The 24,507-nt window shown below is 40.8% G+C and overlaps 1 protein-coding gene and 1 pseudogene across 3 annotated transcripts in view; both read right to left on the bottom strand.

Moving 5' to 3' along the window:
- Positions 1-13,463, bottom strand: part of TTC27 (tetratricopeptide repeat domain 27) — a 183,888-nt gene extending 170,425 nt beyond the window's left edge. Inside the window, exons 1-4 of one of the 2 annotated variants that reach the window (XM_082642251.1) lie at positions 13,152-13,463; positions 11,799-11,976; positions 9,524-9,653; positions 3,568-3,708 (exon numbers count right to left, since the gene is read on the bottom strand). In XM_082642251.1, the coding sequence (XP_082498377.1) occupies positions 3,568-3,708; positions 9,524-9,653; positions 11,799-11,976; positions 13,152-13,251 (549 nt within the window). In that variant the 5' untranslated portion in view covers positions 13,252-13,463. The remainder of the gene's footprint in view (positions 1-3,567; positions 3,709-9,523; positions 9,654-11,798; positions 11,977-13,151) is intronic. The other variant, XM_082642250.1, reaches the window with a different exon arrangement.
- Positions 13,464-14,636: 1,173 nt separating this feature from the next.
- Positions 14,637-22,861, bottom strand: LOC309815515 (cytochrome c oxidase assembly protein COX20, mitochondrial-like; annotated as a pseudogene). The gene is made up of 2 exons: positions 22,783-22,861; positions 14,637-15,111 (listed from the first exon to the last, which is right to left on the bottom strand). The product of its transcript is annotated as a cytochrome c oxidase assembly protein COX20, mitochondrial-like (transcript).
- Positions 22,862-24,507: the final 1,646 nt, after the last annotated feature.

Here is a 24,507-nt window from a genome sequence, read left to right as displayed (position 1 = left end):
ACTCTAAACTATATTGCACAAAGGAGTGAAAAATTAATTTTCCTTTTTTTTTTAAAGCAATACCTACTAATAGGAGATCATGCTCAATTACCAAAAGCATTTTCTTTTTTACTCGAACTTAATTTCTTCATTTGATTAAGGGGTAAAACTGCTTGCTCCCCTTCTGAACTACACACAAGTGCTGCAACAATCAAAAAATCACAAATGAATTTTGACCCTCTGACAAAATCTTTTCTAATTATTAATGCTGTTCCCTCAGTCCATCTAAGGAAAGGAAAGGTAGAATTATCTAATAGAGAGAAGTTTCACATCATTTTTAATTTAATTCCCTGAGGTGCTGTGTCATTTTCATTCTTTTCCTATCACTAGGCTGATGAAGTCAGTCTATATTTCAATTATCTGTCCCTTATCTGCTGTCAGCAATAAGTGAGTCAGGTCTGGCAGCAGTCTTTCCTTTTCTAGACATGGGAATTTAGATAGATCCAGTCAAAGAGACTGTCCTTTTAAGAAAACATACAACGTAAGATGCTCAGCTCTTAAAAATCAGATCTATAAACTAACTCTTAACCCAAAATCTTCAGATGGGAGAAGGGGGAGTGTGAAACAAAGAAAGAAAGCATAGTCTATTTTTCTACTAGAAAATAAAAGTACCTTTTTCTATCTGTCAGGAATCACTTATAGACAATTTGAGGCATTAATAAAAAAGAAAACTAGAAGCCTTGCTTTAGATAGTTCCTAGATCCTGTCTCCTGATTATAGCACTTATTACAGAATATTCTGATTGACAAGTCACACTCGTCAATAACCTCCTAGAAGGCAGGCAGCATGAGTGTACTCAAAAGAAACCCAATAAATGTTTGCCAACTTAGTCCATTTTATAAATAAGAAAACTGATATTCAGAGAAATTCACTGGCCTAAGGCCACACAGTTGTTAAGTGGCTGAGCCAGACAAACTCTGGTCTGATTCCAAAGCCAAAATTCTTTTTACTCAACACTCACATATTACTAACACTAGTCTATCCACTTCACAGACCAGGGGGTGGGGGAAAATCATCTTCTTTTATAGTTCCACAAAAATAAAATCATAATAAACAACCTGATATGTTCCGTAAGATCCAGCCATTTCAAAATTAATTTAAAAGGTTAAGATTAACTTGGATAAGCATGTCATGCTTCTTTATCATTTTATCTTCATTTCTCAAAGAAATCATTTTTAACATCATCGTTTACAGAATAATATATCAAAGACCCAAAGGGAAGAAAACTATAACATTTCAACTGAAAGGCAAGGTTTCAGCACAGAATGATCTTTGCATGGAGATGTACAAGAAAATAGAGTTTAAAACAGAAGTCAAAAGCTGTTTAGCATCTGCCAAGAAACTCAGGTAACTTATCTCTCCAATTCTATGACATCTGCAACCAGCAGTTCACATATTTACTTATTCTCCTAAGCTGTTGATACTACATGTATTTTTTACAAATGATGCTTAACGAACGTACTTGCTGATGAAAGTTTTCCACCAAGAAAACTGTATCACTAACTCATTGACCATTAGTCTCACTAGAAAGAAAATAATGTCATTTAGCAACCTCATGCTTTGATGATACTTCCTTTAGGGCCAAGTACTAGTCAGTCTATAAGATCATTTAACTCAGATCAACTTGGGAAAACATTTTTTTATTCAAGCTAACATCACTAAACAAAAAATCAAAGATAAGGTCTTATATCTGCTAGGATATGTTGAAACCCATCTATTAAAAACCCTTCTGGTACAACTGATTCCAAATCATCTGTCCTCATGAGAGCTGCTGAAAGAGGCATGATTCCTTTCTTACCTCCACTTTGTCACAACTTAAATGCTTAGGAAAGTAAGCCCTTATACAGTACAGACCAAGTCCACATTTTGCCCATAGAAATAATGTGTTTCTTAAACTTTTTCAGCCAACTCTTGGAAATTGGGAGATCTCACATAAAATTTAGATTTACTATTTCTGGAAATACAAGGTCTGTATGCCCAAGTTGCAACAATCAGGACAGGAGTCAGGAAGCTACAGCCTATGGACCCAAACCAGCCTACCACCTCTTTTCCTATAGCCTAAAACCAAGACTGGTTCTTACATTTTTAAATCATTGCAAAAAAAAAAAAAAAAAAAAGCAAGAAAGAAAGAGAGAAAAATAATATTTTGTGACATGTGAAAAGCATATGAAGTGTAAATTTCAGTGTCCATAAATAAAGCTCTATTGATACACAGTCACACCCATTCACATACATATCATCTACAGCTGCTTTCACACTACAAGGCAGACTGAATAGTTATGTGCACAGAGTTGAGTAGTTGTGACGGAGCCTGCACACTGCACAGCTGACAACCTCCACTACACCTCAAGGACTTTCTTCGAATCTCTCATGTGGTTTTTGTCACCTTCTACTGCATAATAGCTATCTGTATCAGTGCTTTTCTCGCTAATTTATATGTGACCTAAAGAAACCATATAACAGACATTCAACAAATGCTCTACTAAATCCAACCCAAATATGAAACAAGGTAGGATGTGAGCCAAGAAACAGTAATCAAGAAACAGCTTCCCTGGTGGTGCAGTGGTTAAGAATCCACCTGCCAATGCAGGGGACACGGGTTCGAGCCCTGGTCTGGGAAGATCCCACATGCCATGGAGCAACTAAGCCCATGCGCCACAACTACTGAGCCTGTGCTCTAGAGCCATGAGCCACAACTACTGAGCCCGCGTGCCACAACTGCTAAAGGCCACACGCCTAGAGCACGTGCTCTGCAACAAGAGAAGCCACCGCAATAAGAAGCCTGCTCACCACAACTAGGGAAAGCCCGTGTGCAGCAATGAAGACCCAAAGGAGCCAAAAATAAATAAATAAAATAAATAAATTTATTTAAAAAAAAACTTCTAGGAGCTTTAGTAAAAAACAGTAAAAAGTGAAATTAATTAAAAAAAAAAGATCTACTGAAAGTGCTATACTTTTGGCTACTCATTATCCTTACATGAAATTCACAAAAACTATGAAGGGTATTTTTTTTTTTTTTTTTTTTTTTCTTTTTGCAGTATGCGGGCCTCTCACTGTTGTGGCCTCTCCCGTTGCGGAGCACAGGCTCCGGACGCGCAGGCCCAGCGGCCATGGCTCACGGGCCCAGCTGCTCCGCGGCATATGGGATCCTCCCAGACCGGGGCACGAACCCGCATCCCCTGCATCGGCAGGCGGACTCTCAACCACTGCGCCACCAGGGAGGCCCATGAAGGGTATTTTTAAACCTATTTTTAAGATTCAGAGAATGAACATTTATACACATGCAAATATACACACAACACATATATACAACCGCATTAAAGAGGCTCAACATCTCATTTTATACTAGATGAATCTCATGAGAGAGAGTTTTTGCTTATTTTCATCAGATTTTAAAATTAAACACCTAAAGAAGACTTAGAAAACAAATATAACAAGACATTTTCAGCATCACACCTAAAGTTTTATGCTAATCAGCACAAAAGTCACACCTGGGTCTGAATCTCCTGGCTCCTTTTCTTCTCTTACCTGAATAGCTGTCAGCCTATGTCTTACATTCACTAGGGAAATTCGTGCTAATAATAGCAGTATAGGCTTCAAGGTCAGGCTGTAGATTGATTCACCATCTAGAATGAGCAAACTCAGAACGAGTGCATCCAGTCCTTTGACCTGAAAAAAAAAATTTAAGATGATATAATTTAGCAACATATTAATCTTTATATGTCTTACAAGAATACATATTTTCCAGGTAATCAGCTGTGAAACACAGGCACTAATCTATTACACAGCAGTTGGCACTGGACGGAGTCCTAACATTACAAATGCCCTTAGAGATCTACAATTCCAGCCTGCCCTGACAGACAGACAGCCGCCTGCTTGTACTTTAGAGAACAGGGCAATCAAGAAAATGCTACTATTTTTTTTTTAATTTGCTTTTCCCAAGTTGCACCCTTTTTTTTTTTAATAGATTTATTTTATTTATTTATTTATTTATTTTTGGCTGCACTGGGTCTTCATTGCTGCACATGGGCTTTCTCTAGCTGTGACGAGCAGGGACTACTCTTCGTTGCAGTGCACGGGTGGCTTCTCTTGTTGCGGAGCACAGGCTCTAGGCGTGCAGGCTTCAGCAGTTGTGGCACACGGGCTCTAGAGTGCAGGCTCAGTAGTTGTGGCGCTTGGGCTTAGTTGCTCCGTGGCATGCGGGATCTCCCAGGACCAGGGCTCAAGCCCACGTCCCCTGCATTGGCAGGCGGATTCTTAACCACTGCACCACCAGGGAAGCCCAAGAAAATGCTACTATTGAAGAAGCATCATGACTTTACAGATTTACTTACAACAAAATAGCTTCTCAATAAAAACCATCCCTATGTGAAAGTATTCATATTCAACACCTACATTTCATATATGCCTCACCAGCTGGCTAATGTCATTACAAACCATTGCTGCTCCATAATTACTATAAAGCCAAAAAACAACAAGGTCTTACATATCAAATGCTGAGTAGGCATACAATCATGGACCAATGTGAACAGAGGCTGCCCAAAAGGGATGCCTCTGAAAAATCTACTTCTTACTGAACAGAGATTTTCTACAACAGACCAAGCACCTGTGTTTTTAAAAAGTGGACTGAATCATTTTGACAGTTACCGCAAAATCGATAGTAGGAATGCTCAATGTTAGGAACATGGGCTCTAAGTCACAGACACAGGATAGGGTCCTTTTTCTGATTATTAATTTGTGGGCATAGGTAAATTTTTTTTAACTGAAGCCTCTGTTTCATCAGTTATAAAATAAAATAATAGAACCTAAAACTCACAGGGTTCTTGTAAGGATTAAACAATCCAAGTGATGCCAGTGTCTGGCTCAATGCTTTGTTGAAACATTCAATAAAGGTAAGAAAGTAATAGCTGTGGGTTCATCCTCTGCATAACCTTCATCATTACTGAAAAGTGTACTAGAGGAATAAAGACAAAGTGAATGACCACCACCAAACCACAAATAAAGGTTACTGTTACCTACACTGAGGATAGAAGGAATTTTTTTTTTAAGTTCAATAATCAAGGAACTATTTTGAAGTACTGTAACTGCCTCAACTTCAGAAGAAAACAGATACAAAAAAGTTAAGTGCAGTACAAAATCACACAGAAGTTATCAGCATCTAAACAGACATTATAGCCCAAGTTTTCCAACTCCCAAACCAGTGTTCTTCCTGCCACCTCATGCTGCGTTCCCCTCAGACCTCTCTACCTCTTCCTGCCCCTCAGCAAGCTCCAGGGCTATGCTAAGCATGAGGAAGTCCTCAAAGACAGGGCCAGGATCACTTCTAGACTTCTGACTAGGACAACTGCATGATGGTGGTGTGGGTCACTGAGACAGAGACACCAGAAGAAGACCTGGTTTGGAGAAGAGCCTCACCATGAGTTCAGTCTTGGACACAATGAGTCTGAGGTACCTTGTGAGACCTCCAAGTGGAGGTACCAAATACACAAGTGAATCTACTGCTTAAGAACTAGAAAGAAGGGCTTCCCTGGTGGTACAGTGGTTAAGAATCCACCTGCTAGTGCAGAGGACACGGGTTCGAGCCCTGGTCCAGGAAGATCCCACATGCCGCAGAGCAACTAAGCCCATGCGCCACAACTACTGAGCCTGTGCTCTAGACCCCACGAGCCACAACTACTGAGCCCGCATGCTGCAACTACTGAAGCCCACGTGCTGCAACTACTGAAGCCTGCACACCTAGAGCCCGTGCTCTGCAACAGGAGAAGCCACCGCAGTGAGAAGCCCGCGCACCACAACAAAGAGCAGCCCCCGCTCACCACAACTAGAGAAAGCCCGCGTGCAGCAACAAAGACCCGATGCAGCCAAAAATAAAATAATTAATTAATTAATTAATTAATTTTAAAAAAGGACTAGAGAGAAGACCCCGCCTAATGTGCCCAAGCTGGACCTGCAGCCTCATCAAATCATCTTGCCATTTAGATGGATTTAACAGTCTTTATTTCCTAACATACAAACCAAGCTGGTGAAGTACAAGACATGCCTTTAAGAAAAAGAATCCTTATTCTAATCACATTGAGATGAGAAAGATGCCTACCTGTTGTAGCACAAATTTAAATCATTATCTTCTAAACGAAATCTTTAAAGATAAGACAGGTAATTGAACAGGGCAACAAATAAAAAATGACACAAAGAGATACTCCATGATATACTACTTGGATCTCATTACCTCTGATACTCAAAGGTTTAGTTGGTTACCAAGCCTCCTACTCTAAGTCCTCTGGAAATGTCATTAATAGGGTAAATAATAAATAAATAAAGGAGTGAATGCATGAATAAACAAATAAACTTCTTTTCCTAGAGTTACCTTGCATCACCATCATTAAAAAATTAAATGCTTTTCTATCTTCCTGTGACGTAATACTGATATTCCAACCGAATTCTAAATGTGCTTCCAGAGGTTTTGGGAAATGGCCAAGTTTTAAAGAGGATTGTGGGACTTCCCTGATTGCACAGTGGTTAAGAATCCGCCTACCAATTCAGGGGACACGGGTTCAAGCCCTGGTCCAGGAAGATCCCACATGCTGCGGAGCAACTAAGCCCGTGCACCGCAACTACTGAGCCTGCGCTCTAGAGCCCGTGAGCCACAACTACTGAAGCCCGTGCGCCTAGAGCCCGTGCTCTGCAACAAGAGAAGCCACTGCAATGAGAAGCCCGCGCACCGCAACGAAGAGTAGCCCCTTCTCTCCGCAACTAGAGAAAGCACGCCTGGAGCAGTGAAGACCCAACGCAGCCAAATAAATAAATAAAATTTAAAAAAAAAAAGAAAAGCAATGGAATGTTAACACAAAATTCAAGAGAGTGGTTCACGAGAAAGGGGGCCAGGGATACCACCAGGAAGCACACACAGGGGACCTTGTAACCCTGTATTTCCCAACTCTTTCCAAGTCAGAGCAAATGCAGAAGATGCTATTATATGTAGTGCACATCAGGTAACTAGAGAAGGCTACTACACCAGATGAGACCAGTTCAAAGGCTCCCCCCAGCCCCAGCCCCACACAGCTACTGTAATGGCAAAGGGGCTCAACACCTGGGGAACAGCAGTCGGGAAGCTCTGTTCTACAATGCTGGTGATGTTCTCTCTCTCAAGCCAGGTGGTAGGAACAAAGGAGTTTTATTATTTAAGCTGTACACATTCTGTATGCTTTTTGGAATGTATGAGGCACTTTTTTTTAAAGATTTTTTTAATGTGGACCATTTTAAAGTCTTTATTGAATTTGTTACAATATTGCTTCTGTTTTATGATTTTGGTATTTTGGCCACAAGGCATGTGGGATCTTCGCTCCCAGAGCAGGGATTGAACCCACACCCCCTGCATCAGAAGGCAAAGTCTTAACCACTGGACTGCCAGCGAAGTCCCATATGAGGCACTTCTAATAAAAAAATTAAAATCAAGGTCTTATTTATAGTTTCCTATGATTTGAGCCCCATCAAGGCTGACCTTTTACGGCTGCTCCAACAGGCTCAAAGCATCCGTTTCCCACAAACACCACACTCTTCTCCCCTCTAAATTTCTGCTCATGTGACTGCACCTAGAACGTATTTCTTTCTCTTCTCTACCTGTCCATTTCCTCATCATCTTTCAGGTTCTAACTCAAGGTCCACTCTTGACGAAAAGGTCTTCTCAGACAAAATTCACTTTCCACACGTCTTCATTAATTTCAGTATTTTTTTTTGATGTTGGGAGTAGGAGTTTATTAATTTATTTTATTTATTTTTGCTGTGTTGGGTCTTTGTTTCTGTGAGAGGGCTTTCTCTAGCTGTGGCAAGCGGGGGCCACACTTCATCGCGATGTGAGGGCCTCTCACTATCGCGGCCTCTCTTGTTGCAGAGCACAGGCTCCAGACGCACAGGCTCAGTAGTTGTAGCTCACGGGCCTAGCTGCTCCGCGGCATGTGGGATCCTCCCAGACCAGGGCTCGAACCCGTGTCCCCTGCATTAGCAGGCAGATTCTCAACCACTGCGCCACTAGGGAAGCCCTAATTTCAGTATTTCTTATAGGTTGAACCTCTCATGTAACCCATTTCTGTACTGTTTGAATTGTTACCTAACTTTACAGGTGCTTCTACTTTAGTATAGCAGAAAGAGTATTGAATTTAGACCCAGAAAATGTGTGTTCCAATCCCCCAGCTACAAGGTCTCTGACAAGTTTCTTTCACCACTGTGAGCATCAGTCTTCTCATCTGGAGAATACGTCAAATTGATATAGCATACGTGAATGAAGCACCACTCCAACCACACATTAGCACTCGGTACGTATTTATGACTTTGTCTGGTGGGTTTCTAACCTGCACTATAGGGCAAGAGAGGCCAGAAACTGTTTCGTACACAGTAAGAGAGGGAATGAGACATTCCTTACAAGTAATTTCCTAGATAACTGAAGCATATCTCTTTAAGTGCCAAAATCTTAGGGATTTTATTTTAACCATTTTGGATGAAAACTTTTGTAAAGTATAGATTAAATTCCCTTCTTAGACATAAGATACGGAAGAGCTTTTAACCTTTCAATAACGATTTAGGGGCATTATGAATCTCAATTACTCTATTGCAATATAACATAATGACTCAAACTGATGTGTACAGAGGCTTCAGATTATGACTGCTTTTGTATTTCTCTTTCCAACCACCATCAAATTATTAACACTAATCTCTAACAACTCCATTCCCCTTTCATTTGTTACTTCTAATTCTGAGAAACCAGGTAACAGTAAATAGGTCCCTTTTGCTGTGCAAGTTTTGGATGCTAAGCAGCCTTCCAGGCTGAGTGATCGACAGTAATGCTCTAGTTCTGAGGTGGCTGGATAAATCAGTTACCATACTTCTTTTCAGATCATGTCATATCCCCCAAGCCCTGCGTATATGTGCTCAAACAGTACTGAGGAATTCAAACTGAAAGCTCTACTGATGACCTACTGATGCAGGTCAATAATATTATCTCCATATATGGATAATAAGAATCATTATCGCCATGGAGCACCTCTGTGCCAGACACTTTAAGTATATACAAATAAGTATATCTGTGACATAAAGGAAATCACCTCTGGGAACTGTTAGTAAGGACAGCAGCAAAAGTTTCCTGCAACAAAATTAAACAGATCTCCACATTCTCTACTTTGCCAGAAAAGATCTTTACGTAACTGTGGTAACATATGCAGCTGGGTGACTGGTGCAGCTGCCTGCACTTTAATAAAAAGAGCAGCTAATAGAGCTCCATAAAATGGGGAGCATCTGAAGAGGAGTTTGAGTCTGATAATGGAACTTCTGGAATTGAAAATCTGATCAATGAACAAGCATTCTTAGTAGGTTCTGTACAAGCAATAAAGTCATGTTTCTCTCCTACCTATTATTAACTCCAGTTTATAAAGAGCCGTTCCTAAAGAATAAACAACACAATAATGCCTATATATGACATTTCCAAGAAGCGTACCTCACTAAACTGCTGGAACACAACAGACGGCAAAAAATCCTGAGGGTGTAAATCAACAAGAGGCCCGGTCCAGTTACTCTGAACAAAAAGTTGCAAACTGCTCACACCAAGTAGGAATATCAGCTGTTGTCTGCATATAAGAATAAAGAAATAAACACGAGCCACTATCACTGTATAACCACAAACACATTATTTCATTTCAGTTTTATTAAGAAAAATGTAAGATATCAACATTTATTGAGATTATCTGAGAGTATTACAAAAAAAATTTCTGAAACAATTTAGATCTGCAATGTCCAATATTATTACCATGAGCCACATATGGCTGCTTTAAATTTAAATTAATTACAATTAAATAAAATTTAAAATTCAGTCCCTCAGTTGCACTGTCCACATTTCAAGTGCTCAATGGCCAAACGTGGCTACTGGCTACCGTACTGTACGGCGTAGATACAGAATATCTCCATCATCCCAGGAAGTTCTCCTGAACAGCACTGGTTTAGGACCCTATCAGGCACTTAGAATTTTGTCTTGTGTTCTGTTTAACAGCTCTGACACTGACTGGATGGAAAACTGATTTTATACAAAAGAAAACTGACAACAAAAAGTTTTCAAATATTTTACTGATCCTGTACTACCAACTATTAGAACAACAACAACAAAAAAAAAAACCCTAGAAATTTCACTTGAACCCATTTCTCTTCAATCCTACTTTGGCTGAAGACAGGAGTGGGTAGGTAAACCTATACGGCAAAGGAGAGATTAAAAAAAAAAACTTTAAGCTTTGTGGGTCACACGTGTTTCTTTTTTTCCAACCCTTTAAAAATGTAAACATCATTCTTAGGCACTTTGGACTTGCTCCACCAGCAGTAATGTGCCAACCCCTAGATTAAAACACAAATAGGTGGGGATTCAACTCTAACGAACAGCAGCCAGAGAATCCTGTAGCTTCACATTGAAGGAAAAATAAAAGCACTCACCCTCTTCTTCCCATATCCCCTAGGCCCTACCTCAAAAGGAAGATTCTTTAAGGAAAACAAAAACAAAAACAAGCCTACAAGTCTGTGGTAGCTGGAATGCCCTGGATGCAGCACAACTGACAGCAAAGAATGAGCAGAAAACAGGTGACAAAAGAGGCTGCTTGTAATTAGAAGTTAGGAAACTTGAGGAAACAGGTGTGCAGCAAGATCTGAAAGCCTTAATATAACTGTCATAACTAAAAATCACAATCCTTAAGGGGAATTGAGAATAGAGTTTAATTTCCAAATACCTCATAATGAGGTAACTGAAATGTCTCTTCTCAGCTCTGTGTGACAAGCCGAATTCTGGTCCACCAGTGTATAATGTATTTGTGCGTATGTGTGTTTTCATGTGCACCACACAAAGCTAATGGCTATGATAACACACACACACCTGACAGCAAAATAATAATCAAGAATGACATCAGAGGAATGTAAACTTCTAGGAAACCAAAAAAATAAAAATGAATGACACTAATTTTTTTAAATAAAATGCCTACAGTAGCACTCTTCTGTGAACTCCTTATAGATACAGATTATGTTTTATTCATCTTCACAACCTCAACACCTAGCCAGTAGTTGATTTGTTGAAGAACTAAATGAAGCCATTCCCTAGAAATAATGGTAAAACAAAACTGTGTTTTAAAGACAACTAAAGCTTGATGTGGTTGCCAGAGATAGTAGAGAAAAGGAAGGTATATTAACAAACTAACAACAGTAAAATATAAGCCACTGAAAAACTTAGGTTACACTGCTGTGTACCTATCCATTATATTTAACCCTATAAAATTACATAAACGTCAATGGAAGAAGATAAACCAAGGGTTCCATAATAAAAACATTAAAGATTACCTAAAACATAATAAAAGTAGTTACAATTATCACTCAGCGATCTACAAACAGCAAGATGGAGAGTGTACACTTTCAAGTTAAAAGAAAAGAAGGTCTGAAGTCTTGTCTATGGCTAAAACCTATGAGACTTAAGCATTTAGAAACTCAGTGGGTTAGCAGCTACCACCCAGGCATAAGTCAGTGTTATATATGAAACCTCTATATCCTACACCACTTTACCTTTTCATTCTCGATGGTCCTCTGGACAGAAACTCTTACATAGATTATTTGGTACATCATGAGTCCTGAGTAAACATAAAGCCAGGTTTTTCAACAACTGCAAAAATCAGTGCCTTACACTGTCAAGGCAATAGTAAATGTATTCAGAATCTGTTTCCCTACGAAAATTTCAAATAAAATTCTACCTTCTGGTTTTGTCCAAATCTGTTGAGTAATCCAGGAATGTTACTATCTGCTTCTCTAGGTAGCTGTCAATCTTTTCTTCAGTCATCGTTGCTGAATTTAAAATACTTTGAGTCAATGAATTTAACAATATGGCCTCATAGTTCCCTTCTAGCAGCAATTGCAGGAAAGATCCACTCTCTGTAATAGAAAAAAATTAGTCCAATAATCCAAAGAACAACTACTTTCATACCGTAAAAGGTAACACTATTACCATTTCAGCATGTCAAAAAAAATGTATATACTTAGAATGTTTCCTATACATTAACCACAAAGCACTGAGCAAATGCCCATCACTTTTCCTAGAATTAGAAGCTCATTCATACCATGAATAGCATGGCAGAAGTTAGACCCAGAAATAATATTCCTCATTAGCAAGTAACATCAAAAGGAATTCTGCTGGGAATTCAAAAGAATTCCTACTGACAACAGAAAAGTTTCCTGACAAAGTTTCCTTTCACGATCTGGCTCCTCCTACCCCCACGGTCCTCCCTGATGAAAACCTGGTTCACTCATTGTTCCCCTAATATCCATATGCACATTCCTGCCTCCACACTTTTACACTTGTGACTCCTCCTGGGAAACTTTTCCACTTGTCAGTCTTACTCTTTAAACAAAAATCAGGTCAAGTTTGACTTGTTCCATAAGACTTGCAGACCCAAACTTCAGAAACTACCTCTCTCCTGAAGCACCTATTGCGTATACACACAAACACGGGCCCGCGCACACATACATACACACACACACAAATATATAGGACAGGATATATACTGTCCTACATTGTTATTTCTCTTTTGGGTCCAGCCTAAATCCCACAACCAGATGTGCCTATAACCCACTAGTAAATGTGCCTTTTAACTCTTTCTCTGTCCGGTAAATGTGCTTTGCTTACAAGATTACATCTTTGCTGCCTCATTTCAGCTGTTGTGCTTACCAGCTGTGTGCCCTTGAATAAATTACTTAACCAATCTGTACTTAAATGCCTCCATCTGCAAAACGGGAATAAAAGTAGTGTCTACCTTACAGGTCTATTCTAAGCATTAAATGACTGAAGAAATGTTCAGAGATTAGAAAAACAATTGACATTATTATTATTGAACCTGGACGGTGAGAAGTTTGGGGTAAAGACATGCACGGAGCCTTTGAACCGCGCCCACTATGTCAAGGATGCAGCAACCCAAAGCATTAAGAATCAGATAGATTTGAGTAGGAAAAAAATAAAACCAGAAGGGATAAGAACCCAGCCGCCGCCACCCCTCCTCCCCACAGTCCCCACGCTGGCCTCAGTCCCTCCTTGGCAAGTGCACCCCTCTCACCCGAACCGGCGACTCCCTCCTGCTTCCACTGCTGCAGCTCAGCCTCAGTGGGGAAGCCCCTCAGAAGGGCCAGCTCCGGGGTCCACATCACCTCAGACATCGGTGCAACCGAAACAGAACCCTACGAGGGTCACACAGGAGTCAACAAAAGAAAGTGAAAGGAAGAGGGTCCAAAGACGTCGAAGACTAGTGGCGACAGTTCCTGTAAGCACATCCACAGCCCCAGAACCCCATGTGCGGACACCGGCCCAAGGAGGCGACCATAACGGTAGCGCGGAGAACCCTGGGAAGAACACACAAACTCTCAGGGACCCGCTTCCGCCTAGGAGGCCAACCCGCTTCCGCCTAGGAGGCCAACCCGAGTCCTTGGTACTGAGCATGCCCAGTAGGAATGCCCCACCCCGAGCAGGGGAATGGGCGGTGTTTGGAGGGCGTGGCCGACCTCAGCCCTGCCCCCAGAGGTGCTGCCGAAGGAGTGGAGGGCGTGGAGTCATCTTGTACCGCCCACCGAGGAGGCAGGTTGAAATGCCGTTCAAAGTCGCGATTTTGCTCAGCTGCGGTTTACCTGGAAGGTCTAAGGCTTTGATTCCTAAACCTGTTTGGGTCAGAACCCTCCAGACTACCTGATGAAAGCCATAGTCCTTCCCGCAAAAGGACGCGTACCCTTACCACCAACACTGGGGTACCATTTCAGGGAGTTAAGAGACCCTCTGGAGTCTGTGAACCCCAGGTTAACAACCCCGTCAGCAGGGCTTCCCTGCCGCCACAGTGGTTAAAAATCCGCCTGCCAATGCAGGGGACACGGGTTTGAGCCCTGGTCCGGAAAGATCCTACATGCCGCGGAGCAACGAAGCCCGCGCGCCACAAGTACTGAGCCCACGTGCCAGACTACTGAAGCCTGCGCGCCTGGAGCCCGTGCTCTGCAACAAGAGAAGCAACCGCAGTGAGAAGCCTGCACACCGCAACAAAGAGTAGCCCCCGCTCACCACAACTAGAGAAATCCTGCGTGCAGCAACGAAGACCCAACGCAGCCAAAAATAAATAAATAAAAATTAAAATAAAAAAAATACTGTAAAAAAAAAAAAGAACCCTGTCAGCAGAGGTCTTTATTCTTGAATGTATTCAAGTGTAAGAAAAGTATCTGGTTTTGATGCTGCCACTACATAAATCATAACTAGGTGGGACATCTGGCCCAGCCACTGGTGCAGAGAAACTTTTGGAGGCTAGACTGTGAGAAACCTCCCAGCCCTGCGTGCCTGCTGCCGGCCCAGAGCTGGCGCCTTAGTCGCACGTCTTTTAATCTTCATAGCCGCACTCCTAGGCCAAAACGGAGCTCTGAGAGCCAGACTTGGTGGAACAGGACTCTGCCCCAGTCAGCTTGAAGCCTGCACCGTGAGTGCGCCTGCCGTACACGATCCAGGAGAAAGCTGCAAGGTGACACTGACCACACGGGATTCATGGAAGAATCAAGTGCAGTTCTGGAAGAGCCTTGCCCAGTACCGGCTCCAAGGCGAGAAGCGAAGTAATTCTTCTTTTTTTTTTTTTTTTTTTTTTTTACAACTTACACATACTTTATTTACTTGACTGAAAGCCTTATGGTACATAAAATGCTTTCTATAGCTGATCTCAGCTTTGTTCACACCGAAGTGAGTTGTGTCTGTGTTTTCTGTGCTCAAGACTGCTCAACTGCTGCTGCTGCCACAGTTGGGTTTTTTTCTTTCAGGATCAAGGTGGGTACTTTCATATAAAATCTTGTTTGTAATTCCTTCTCTGGCAAGTCTTTCCTGGATTCTTAGCTTTGCATAATTATACCTACAATGGAACCAGCATCCTAAAGTCACCAAGATAAATCCTCCTACTCAAATGTCACATGATCTTCTAATTCTACCTTCGCCTTCCCGGCCCCCCCCGCCCCCGGCCCGGGCTCCAGCGCAGCCGCCATGGGGACAGTCAGCACCTCCTACGAATTCTTAATTCACTTTCTTCCTCAGGACCCAGAGCCCCTCTAGACTTTGAAAGGAAGAGGTGCTCGGCTTAGCTCAGCAGCTGACAGCAGATGGCAACAGAAGCCAGACCTGGGCTGTGAGAGAAGAGCAGATGCCCTAGAATGTTTTCTCACTGAGAAGTAATGAAAAGGTATTTGTGCAGGGAACCATTTTTGATCGGTGCGATCATCTGTTTTTTCAAGCACAAAATCTAGCACTGTGGAACTATTTGACAGTTGTTAAAGATCAACAGTTGCAGAAACACACTAACCACTACCCCAAGTTCCTCACTTGTGTGTAGAGCCCCATTGACCCACAGGGTGAACTTGGAGCTCTCACTATAATTCAAGTTTTGTTTTGTTTTTTTAATTGAAGCATAGTTGATTTACAATGTTGTGTTAAGTTCTGCTGTATCAAGGTTTATTTTAAATGTGATTTGCGAGACAATGATAGTCATTAAATCTATTAATCTCCCTTGAAACAAAATAGACTCCAGTAATAAAAATGGGAGAAAAAACATCTCAATTTAAAAAAAAAAAATACTGAGACTTCCCTGGAGGTCCAGTGGTTAGGATTTCGCCTTTCAATGCCGGGGGTGCAGGTTTGATCCCTGGTCAGGAACCTAATATCCCACATGCCTTGAGGCCAAAAAAACAAAACATAAAACAGAAGCAGTATTTTAACAAATGCAATACAGACTTTAAAAATGGTCCACATCAGGGCTTCCCTGGTGGCGCAGTGGTTGAGAGTCCACCTGCTGATGCAGGGGACACGGGTTCGTGCCCCGGTCTGGGAAGATCCCACATGCCGCAGAGCGGCTAGGCCTGTGAGCCATGGCCGCTGAGCCTGCACGTCCGGAGCCTGTGCTCCGCAGCGGGAGAGGCCACAACAGTGAGAGGCCCACGTACCGAAAAATAATAATAATAATAATAATAATAAAAATGGTCCACATCAAAAAAATTTTAAAAATTAAAAAAACTTAAATAAATAAAAATTAAAAAGAAAATACTGAGTGGAAACTGAGTTGGTAGGTGAGCTATGTCCACTTTAGGATCAGTGTAGAGTGCCTTGGCTGGAAGATCTGTTGGGAACCCAGATGTCACTATTTATAAGTCCTTTTTCTTATGCTAATCAGATTTCTCAGGGAGACTCTTTAAATTTCCCACCTGGATGGTGTCTGGTTGCCAGAATTTCAAAGCCAAATGGAGCAAGAAAGCCAGGAGTCTCAGCATTCAGGACCCAGTCTGTATATGGGACTCTCTACAGGGTCCATATACACCGCTGCAGGGGTGGTGGAGGGAAAGCAGTGGATGCACCTTCCAAACGACTGACTCAGCTGTGCAGCAGTCCTCCTCATTTTAGCCCCTCCTTCTCCCACCCCATAATCTTCGGTCCCAGAGGCACCTAGTGCTCCCAGTTCCTGAGTCTTTTGGGGATTCTTCAGTGTAGATAAAATGTGGCCTTAGCTTTCCCTGTTGCATTTTTAGGATTGGGCTTTCTTCGGTCAGTGAAATCAGTTACATAGCTTCCAACACTGTTAACTACTCTCATCTTCTCTTTCCTTGAGAGTTATGTCTTAATTTTTACTTTTTACTACTTTACCGTAGTTTTTTAAATTAATTTTTATTGGGGTATAGTTGCTTTACAATGTTGTTAGTGTCTGCTGTACAGCAAGGTGAATCAGTTATACATATACATACATCTAATCTTTTTTAGATTCCCTTCCCATCTCGGTCACCACAGAGCAGAGTTCCCTGTGCTATACAGTAGGTTCTCATTAGTTATCTATTTTACATATAGTAGTGTATATATGTCAATCCCAATCTCCCAATTCATTCCACCCCTCCCTTCCCCCCTTGGTAACCATAAGTTTGTTTTCTACATCTGTGGCTCTATTTCTGCTTTGCAAATAAGTTCATCTGTACCATTTTTCTAGATTCCACATATAACTGATACTATACGATATTTGTCTTTCTCTTTCTGACTTATTCACTCGGTGTGACAATCTCTAGGTCCACCCATGTCACTGCAAATGGCATTATTGCATTCCTTTTAATGGCTGATAATATTCCATTGTATATATGTACCACATCTTCTTTATGTATTCATCTGTCAATGGACATTTAGGTTGCTTCCATGTCCTGACTATTGCAAATAGTGCTGCAATGAACATCTGGGTGCATGCATCCTTTCGAATTATGGTTTCCTCCAGATATATGCAGAGTGGGATTGCTGGGTCATATGGTAGTTCTATTTTTAGTTTTTTAAGGAACCTCCATACTGTTCTCCATAGTAGCTGTACCAATTTACATTCCCACCAGCAGTGCAAGAGGGTTCCCTTTTCTCCACACCCTCTCCAGTATTTATTGTTTATAGATTTTTTGATGATGGCCACTCTGATCAGTGTGAGGTGATACCTCATTGTAGTTTTGATCTGCATTTCTCTAATAATTAGTGATGCTGAGCATCTTTTCATGTGTTTTTTTGCCATCTGTACGTCTTCTTTGGAGAAATGTCTATTTAGATCTTCTGCCCATTTTTTGATTGTGTTGTTTTTTTGATATTGAGCTGCATGAGCTGTCTTTACCATAGTTTTAATGGGTTTTGAAGGAGAGAAATTAGATGCATATTCAATATGCCATGTTTACACAGAACCTTAAATTGTGTTGTAAATGACACCTTTCTCCAAGTAGCTTCAGGTTTGATACATTTATGTGTTTTAACTAATTCTATCTCATGTCTTGCAGGTAGTAAAGGGGAGGCAGGATCTTTTCACTAGCTCAAGAACTTCTTCACTAGCATGGAGAAGTCAGGATTGTAACCAGCATTTCATGACCCTTCAATCCCTTTTCATATTCATTAACAACTCTCATGTTTAATAATGATAATAATTTTTTAATGTTTGCAAATTTTTTTGGAGTTTCTGTTTTATATTTATTTATTTTTGGCTGCACTGGGTCTTCGTTGCTGCGCACGGGCTTTCTCTAGTTACAGTGAGCGGAGGCTACTATTTGTTCCCATGCGTGGGCTTCTCATTGCGGTGGCTTCTCTTGTTGTGGAGCACGGGCTCTAGGCTCGCAGGCTCAGTAGTTGTGGCACACAGGCTTAGTTACTCCGTGACATGTGGGATCTTCCTGGACCAAGGCTCGAACCCGTGTCCCCTGCATTGTCAGGCGGATTCTTAACCACTGTGCACCAGGGAAGCCCTGCAAATGTTTATAGCAGCATTTTTAGTAATAGCCAAAAACTGGAAACAACACAAATGCCCATCCACAGGTAAATGAACAAACAAATTGTGGTATATTCATACAATTGAATACTGTTCCCCTATAAAAAAGAATGAACTATAGATACACCCAACATACACAAGTATCAAAATAATTACGCTGAGTGAAGTAAGTCAGAAGAAAAAAGAGAACATCTTATATGATTCCATTTATATAAATGTAAACTAAACTCTAATGATAGAAAGCAGATCAATGGTTGTTTGGGATGGAGAGGTGGAGAGGAAAGCAGGGAAGGGTTATAAAGAGGAACAAGAACACTTTGGGGAATGATGGATGTGTTCACTATCTTGATTGTGCTGATGGTTCCATGGAAATGTACATATGGAAAAACATCACCCTGTACAGTTAAAATATGTGCACTTTATTCTATGTCAATTAGACCTCTCTAACTCTGTCTTTTAAAAATTGTTCTCTAAGGCTTAAAACCTGATCTCCCAAGACTAATATTCTCCAAAAGCCTTCCTTCTCCTGACATACAATTCTTTCTTCTCATCCCACCACTGGTCCTCTACCTTTTCCAAACACTGTGTCCCTCAGAACACAGACACATAGAGTACTCACCCAAAACATGGCAACCATCACCAGCCCATAGGGTATTAAAGCCAGCAACCGGATGGGGCTACCCTCCCCCTTATCTTGGAGCCATTACAACCACTGCCGTTTTGGTTAAGGCCACTGAGAAAATCGCTGTGGGATTCCCTTTAGCCATTTTTGTATCTCATGCTGTAGAAGCTCTCCTGAATTCTCATCACACTCAATATTTCTCAGTCAGTCACCTCATATGAAGTGCTTTTGTTAACTGTCCTTCACATAACTCTTTCACACTATAATAACCTTAACCCAGTTACTCTTCCCTCTGTTACTGATGAGACCCTTATGACAGCTTAAAGCTGACGGACCACCTCCTGACTCCCCATGATGATCTGCAGGAGATTCCACTGGGTAACGTTGACTTCACATGGTTCACTGATGGTTCTTATTTTTTAAATGACAATGGTAAATATCGTTATGGGTATTCTATTACACCTCCTTTTTTTTTTTTTTTTTTTTTTTTTTGCGGTACGCGGGCCTCTCACTGTTGTGGCCTCTCCCGTTGCGGAGCACAGGATCCGGACACGCAGGCTCAGCGGCCATGGCTCATGGGCCCAGCCGCTCTGCGGCATGTGGGATCTTCCCGGACCGGGGCACGAACCTGTGTCCCCTGCATCAGCAGGCTGACTCTCAACCACTGCGCCACCAGGGAAGCCCCTACAACTCCTTTTGATGTTGTTGAGGCAGCATCTTTACCTACGGTTACTTCAGCCCAGCAAGCTGAATTACATGTTCTTACATGGGCTTGTACTTTAGCCAAGGACAAAACTGCCAATATTTATACCAATAGTAGATATGCTTTTAGACTACCTGTGATTTTGGAATGTTGTGGAAGCAGTGTGGCTTCCTAACTTCTAGTGGAAATAAAATTTTAAATGGCCCCTATGTTCAGGAATTATTTAATGTAATGCTTTTACCTGCCTCTTTAGCTACTTTTAAGATACTGGGGCATTCTAAACTTGACTCTCTGAAAGCTAGGGGAAAATCATCCTGCCAATATTGCTGCAAGGAATGCTGCCCTTAAAGCAGCCAAATCTCTGTCATGGTTCGAAGAGATATTTCCCCAAATGATAATTTAGAAAAACTGGCTAGAGAGTTCAACAATTAGCCTCAAAAAAGGAAAAACAAGATTGGAAATTCAACAATTGTTGGTTTGATAAAAAGAGAAAGCTCTGGTTTGGACCAAATTACAACCCAGTCCTACAGGAGACTCTAAAATTCCCACACCTCACCACTGTGCATGCATTAAACCATTGGTCTACTGACAAAATAGTAGCCTGCATGGATCAATATTGGTGATTATTAACAAGGCCACAATATCAACAAGGCCACAAAAGCACCTACCTCACTTGTCCCACTTGTCCAAAGTACAACCCAGGGAAGCCTGTTGGTACTGCTCCCAGACATTTTAAACTGCCCAATGGACTGCTCGAGCTCTGGCAAATGGATTTGATACAACTTCCTGTGTCTAGTGAATATAAATGTGTTTTAGTCGTGGTCTGTATGTTTTCACACTGGACTGAAGCCTTCCCTTGCAGACAGGCTACTGCCTCTTCTATGGCTAAAGTCCTTTTGGAAAAGATTACCCCTACCTGGGAAACTCCTCTCAAATTTCGCAGTGATTGAGGAACCCATTTTACTGGCCATGTGCTTCAACAAGTCTATGCTGCTTCGCTGGTTTTACAGCACTTTCACTGTGCTCACCAAGCTCAAACCTCTGGTTTAGTCAAACGCACTTACAGCATTATTAAGACTCAACAGGCAAAATTTGTAGAGGTCCTCCAAATACGCTGGGCAAAAGCATCGCCATTGGTCCTTCTAAATCTCAGACCCACCCCTTTTGGAACTCATGAACTCTCACCTACTGGGATAGTCACAGGATGCCCAATGCAATTGGCCTCTGCTTCTTTTGATCCACAACAGATAAAAGGAAAGGTAGTCCAATACTGCAAAGGACTAATTGCTTCTATTAAAAATAACCTTGTTTTGTTAGAGCAATCTTTTCTCAGCAAACCCTTAGGAAACAAAGACCTTAAGCATCACATCTTGCAACCTAGAGATTTCATCTATTGAAAAGGAAACCTTCAGAAGAACTTTCTTCAACCACACTGGACAGGCCCCTTCCAAGTATTGCTAACCAACCCTTGTGCCCCCAAATTCCAATCAACAGACTCTTGGATTCACATGTCACAGCTAAAGAAAGTGCCAAAACCTGACTGGACCTACATACCATCTGGTGACCTGAAGTAAAGATTTCCTGAATTTGAAGCAAACAACATCTGATGAGACAGCTTTCCCAAGATATCTGGACTAGGTCTGTTAGAATTTTGTTGCCAAACCTTTGATGATGATGTAATGCTTCAGGTGATTTCCAACGTCTATGATCTTGATAACATACGGACTTCACACAAAAAGTGCCTGAGAGTTCTCCCTCCTACTTGTCCTGTTACTTGAATATGACCTTAATCAGTTTCCAATCTGTCGACTTTCCCTCTGACATGAGACATTACACTCAGGAGAGGTCCTTCCTGACATAGAGGAACAAAAAGCCACTGAAACTAGAAAACTTGACTATTGATCAGGGATGCTTTCAGAGAAAGACCTTGATCAACAGAGGGAAATGTAAAAAATTAACAAACAGACATTTCAATTAAACAGAGTTGGGAGACCAGAAGGGGGTACTTACACGTGGCTTGCCATGGTTGCAGGCACCAAATTGCAACTCTCTGATGACCCTAAATAAACCCATCTTTGCTGAAGAAATATCTGGCAGTCTATTTGTTTCAGGCCAACAATACACTTAAACTTTATATACTTTAAATAAAAATATATGTTTTTAAATCCTTTAGTTGATTAATATTAAAAGAAGCAGGAAACCCTTGATTATTATAGTGAGCTGACTAGTAGCCCCAAAGACATCAAGTCTTAATCCTTGTTACCTTATTTGGAAAGAGTCTTTGCAGTTGTGGTTAAGGATTTAAAAATGAGGTGATAATCCGGGATAATCCCAATGGATTCAAAGTGCCATCACCAGTGTCCATATTAGAGACAGGCAAAGGGAAATTATACACACACACACACACACACACACACACACACACACACACACACACAAGAAAGATATGTGAAGATGGGGGCAGAGGTTGGAGTAGTGCATCCACAAGCCAACAAATGCTGGCAGTCACCAGAAGCTGGAAAAGACAAGGAATGGATTCTTCCCTAGAGCCTTCAGAAGGAGAGTAGCCCTGCCAAGACCTTGATTTTGGACTTTTGGTCTCCAGAACTGTGAATGAATAAATTTCTGTTACTTTAAGTCACCGAGTTTGTGGTAATTTGCTACAGCAGCCCTAGGAACTAATACAAGTATTAAAATATAATTAATGATTTTGTAGAAGTAAAGGCAAGATAAATACATTTTATGGAATAAGTATATAATGTTAATTATGTATGTCTTTATTTCATTACTTATCCAAACATTACTGGCCCTTCAATTGCCCAATAAATTATTTTAATTATTTTGATGACTAGCACGTATATAAAAAACTTAGTTTAACACATTTTTTGCTATGAAAATATATTTGTCAAAGTAGTATTATAGGACATATTTCACATAATACTTTGTTAGCTTGATTAAGAACCTAAAAATGGCATGTGTATCTTCATTTCCATCTTGCCTCTCACCCTGTAAATGTTACAAGCAGACTTCTGTGTGATGTCCTTTTACAGTTTGGAACAAGAAAGGAGATTTCTACCTTCCAGTCTCCCTACCTGCCTCCTCAATTCCAGTTTTCGATCTGAAGACACTTCTCTTATCCACATGATCAATGTAACATGTACTTTCATGCATTAAGAGGATAATCAGTTCACAGACAAGAAAAGAATAGCCACTTCACATAAAAAAACAGACACACAGATCAGTGGAACAGAACTGAGAGCCAAGAAATAAACCCATGTATATATGGACAGTTAATTTATGACAGAGGAGCCAAGAAGATACAACAGAGGGAAGACAGTCTCTTTGATAAATTGTGTTGGGAAAACTGGACAGGCACATGCAAAAGAATGAAACTAGACCACTATCTTACACCATACACAAAAATTAACTCAAAATGGCTTGAAGATTTTAAGACCTGAAACCGTAAAATTCCTGGAAGAAAGCAAAGGTGGTAAACACATTGACATTGGTCTTAGCAATGGTTGGTGGATCTCACTCCAAAAGCAAAAGAAACAAAAGCAAAAATAAATAAATGGGATTACATCAAACTATAAAGCTTCTGCATAGTGAAGGAAACCATCATCAAAATGAAAAGGCAACCTACTGAATGGGAAAAGATATTTACAAATCATACACTTGACAAAGGGTTAATATCCAAAATATATAAAGAACTCATACAACTCAACAACAAAAAGCAACTTAATTAAACAATGGGCAGAAGTTCTGAATATACATTTTTCCAAAGAAGACAAGCACACGGCCAACAGGTACATGAAAAGATGTTCAACATCACTAATCATCATACCTGTTAGAATGGTTATTATCAAAAAGACAAAAAACAACAAATGTTGGAGAGGATGTAGAGAAAAGGAAATCCTTGTGCGCTACTGGTGGGAATGTAAACTGGTGCAGCCACTGCAGAAAATGGTATGTAGATTCCTGAAAAATTTAAGAATAGAACTACCATGTGATTCAGCTATTTCACTTCTGGGTATTTATCTGAAGAACACTAAAACATTAATTTGAAAAGACATATGCACCCCTATGCTCACTGCAGCATTTTTTTACAATATCCTAGATATGGAAACAACTTAAGTGTCCATCAATGGGTGAATGGATAAAGATGTGGTATGTATATATAATAAAATACCACTCAGACATTAAAAAAAAAAAAAGGAAATCTTGCCACTTGAGACAGCATGGATGGAACTTGAGGATATTATGCTAAGTCAAAGAAGTCTGACAGAGTAAGACAAATACCATATGATTTCACTCATATGTGGAATTTAAACAAAGAAAGAAAGAAAGAAAAACAAACTCGTAGATACAGAGAACAGATTGGTGTTTACCAGAGGGTAAAGAGGTTAGGGACTGAGGAAAAGGGGTGAAGGCGTCAATTGTATGGTGACAGATGGTAACTAGACTTTGGGGGGTGGTCACTTTACAGAGTATACAGACGTAAAATTAAATGTTGTACACCTGAAACTATATAATGTTATATACCAATTTTACCTCAACTGAAAATAAAAAAGAGGATAGCCACTTTAAAGTAATATCAGAGCCACAGACATCCTATCAAAATCTGTACACACATGGCATGGGGAGGGCTTTTCCCTCTCAGACATATAGGAGAAAAATTCCTGAAGTTTGGGAAGGGCATCAACTTCAGGGGAGAACTAAGAGAAATAGAAGAGAGTGGATTGAGAGAAAATTACCACTTTTGGGAGCAGTTAATAGTGATTCTCGAATCAGGCTGTCCATCAGAACCACCTTGGGAG

This window comes from Mesoplodon mirus (assembly GCF_964341445.2).
Source record: "Mesoplodon mirus genome assembly, chromosome: 14".
NCBI lineage: Eukaryota > Metazoa > Chordata > Mammalia > Artiodactyla > Ziphiidae > Mesoplodon > Mesoplodon mirus.
Note: the sequence above shows the minus strand (reverse complement) of the source record. Positions and strands in the feature narration are given on the sequence as shown.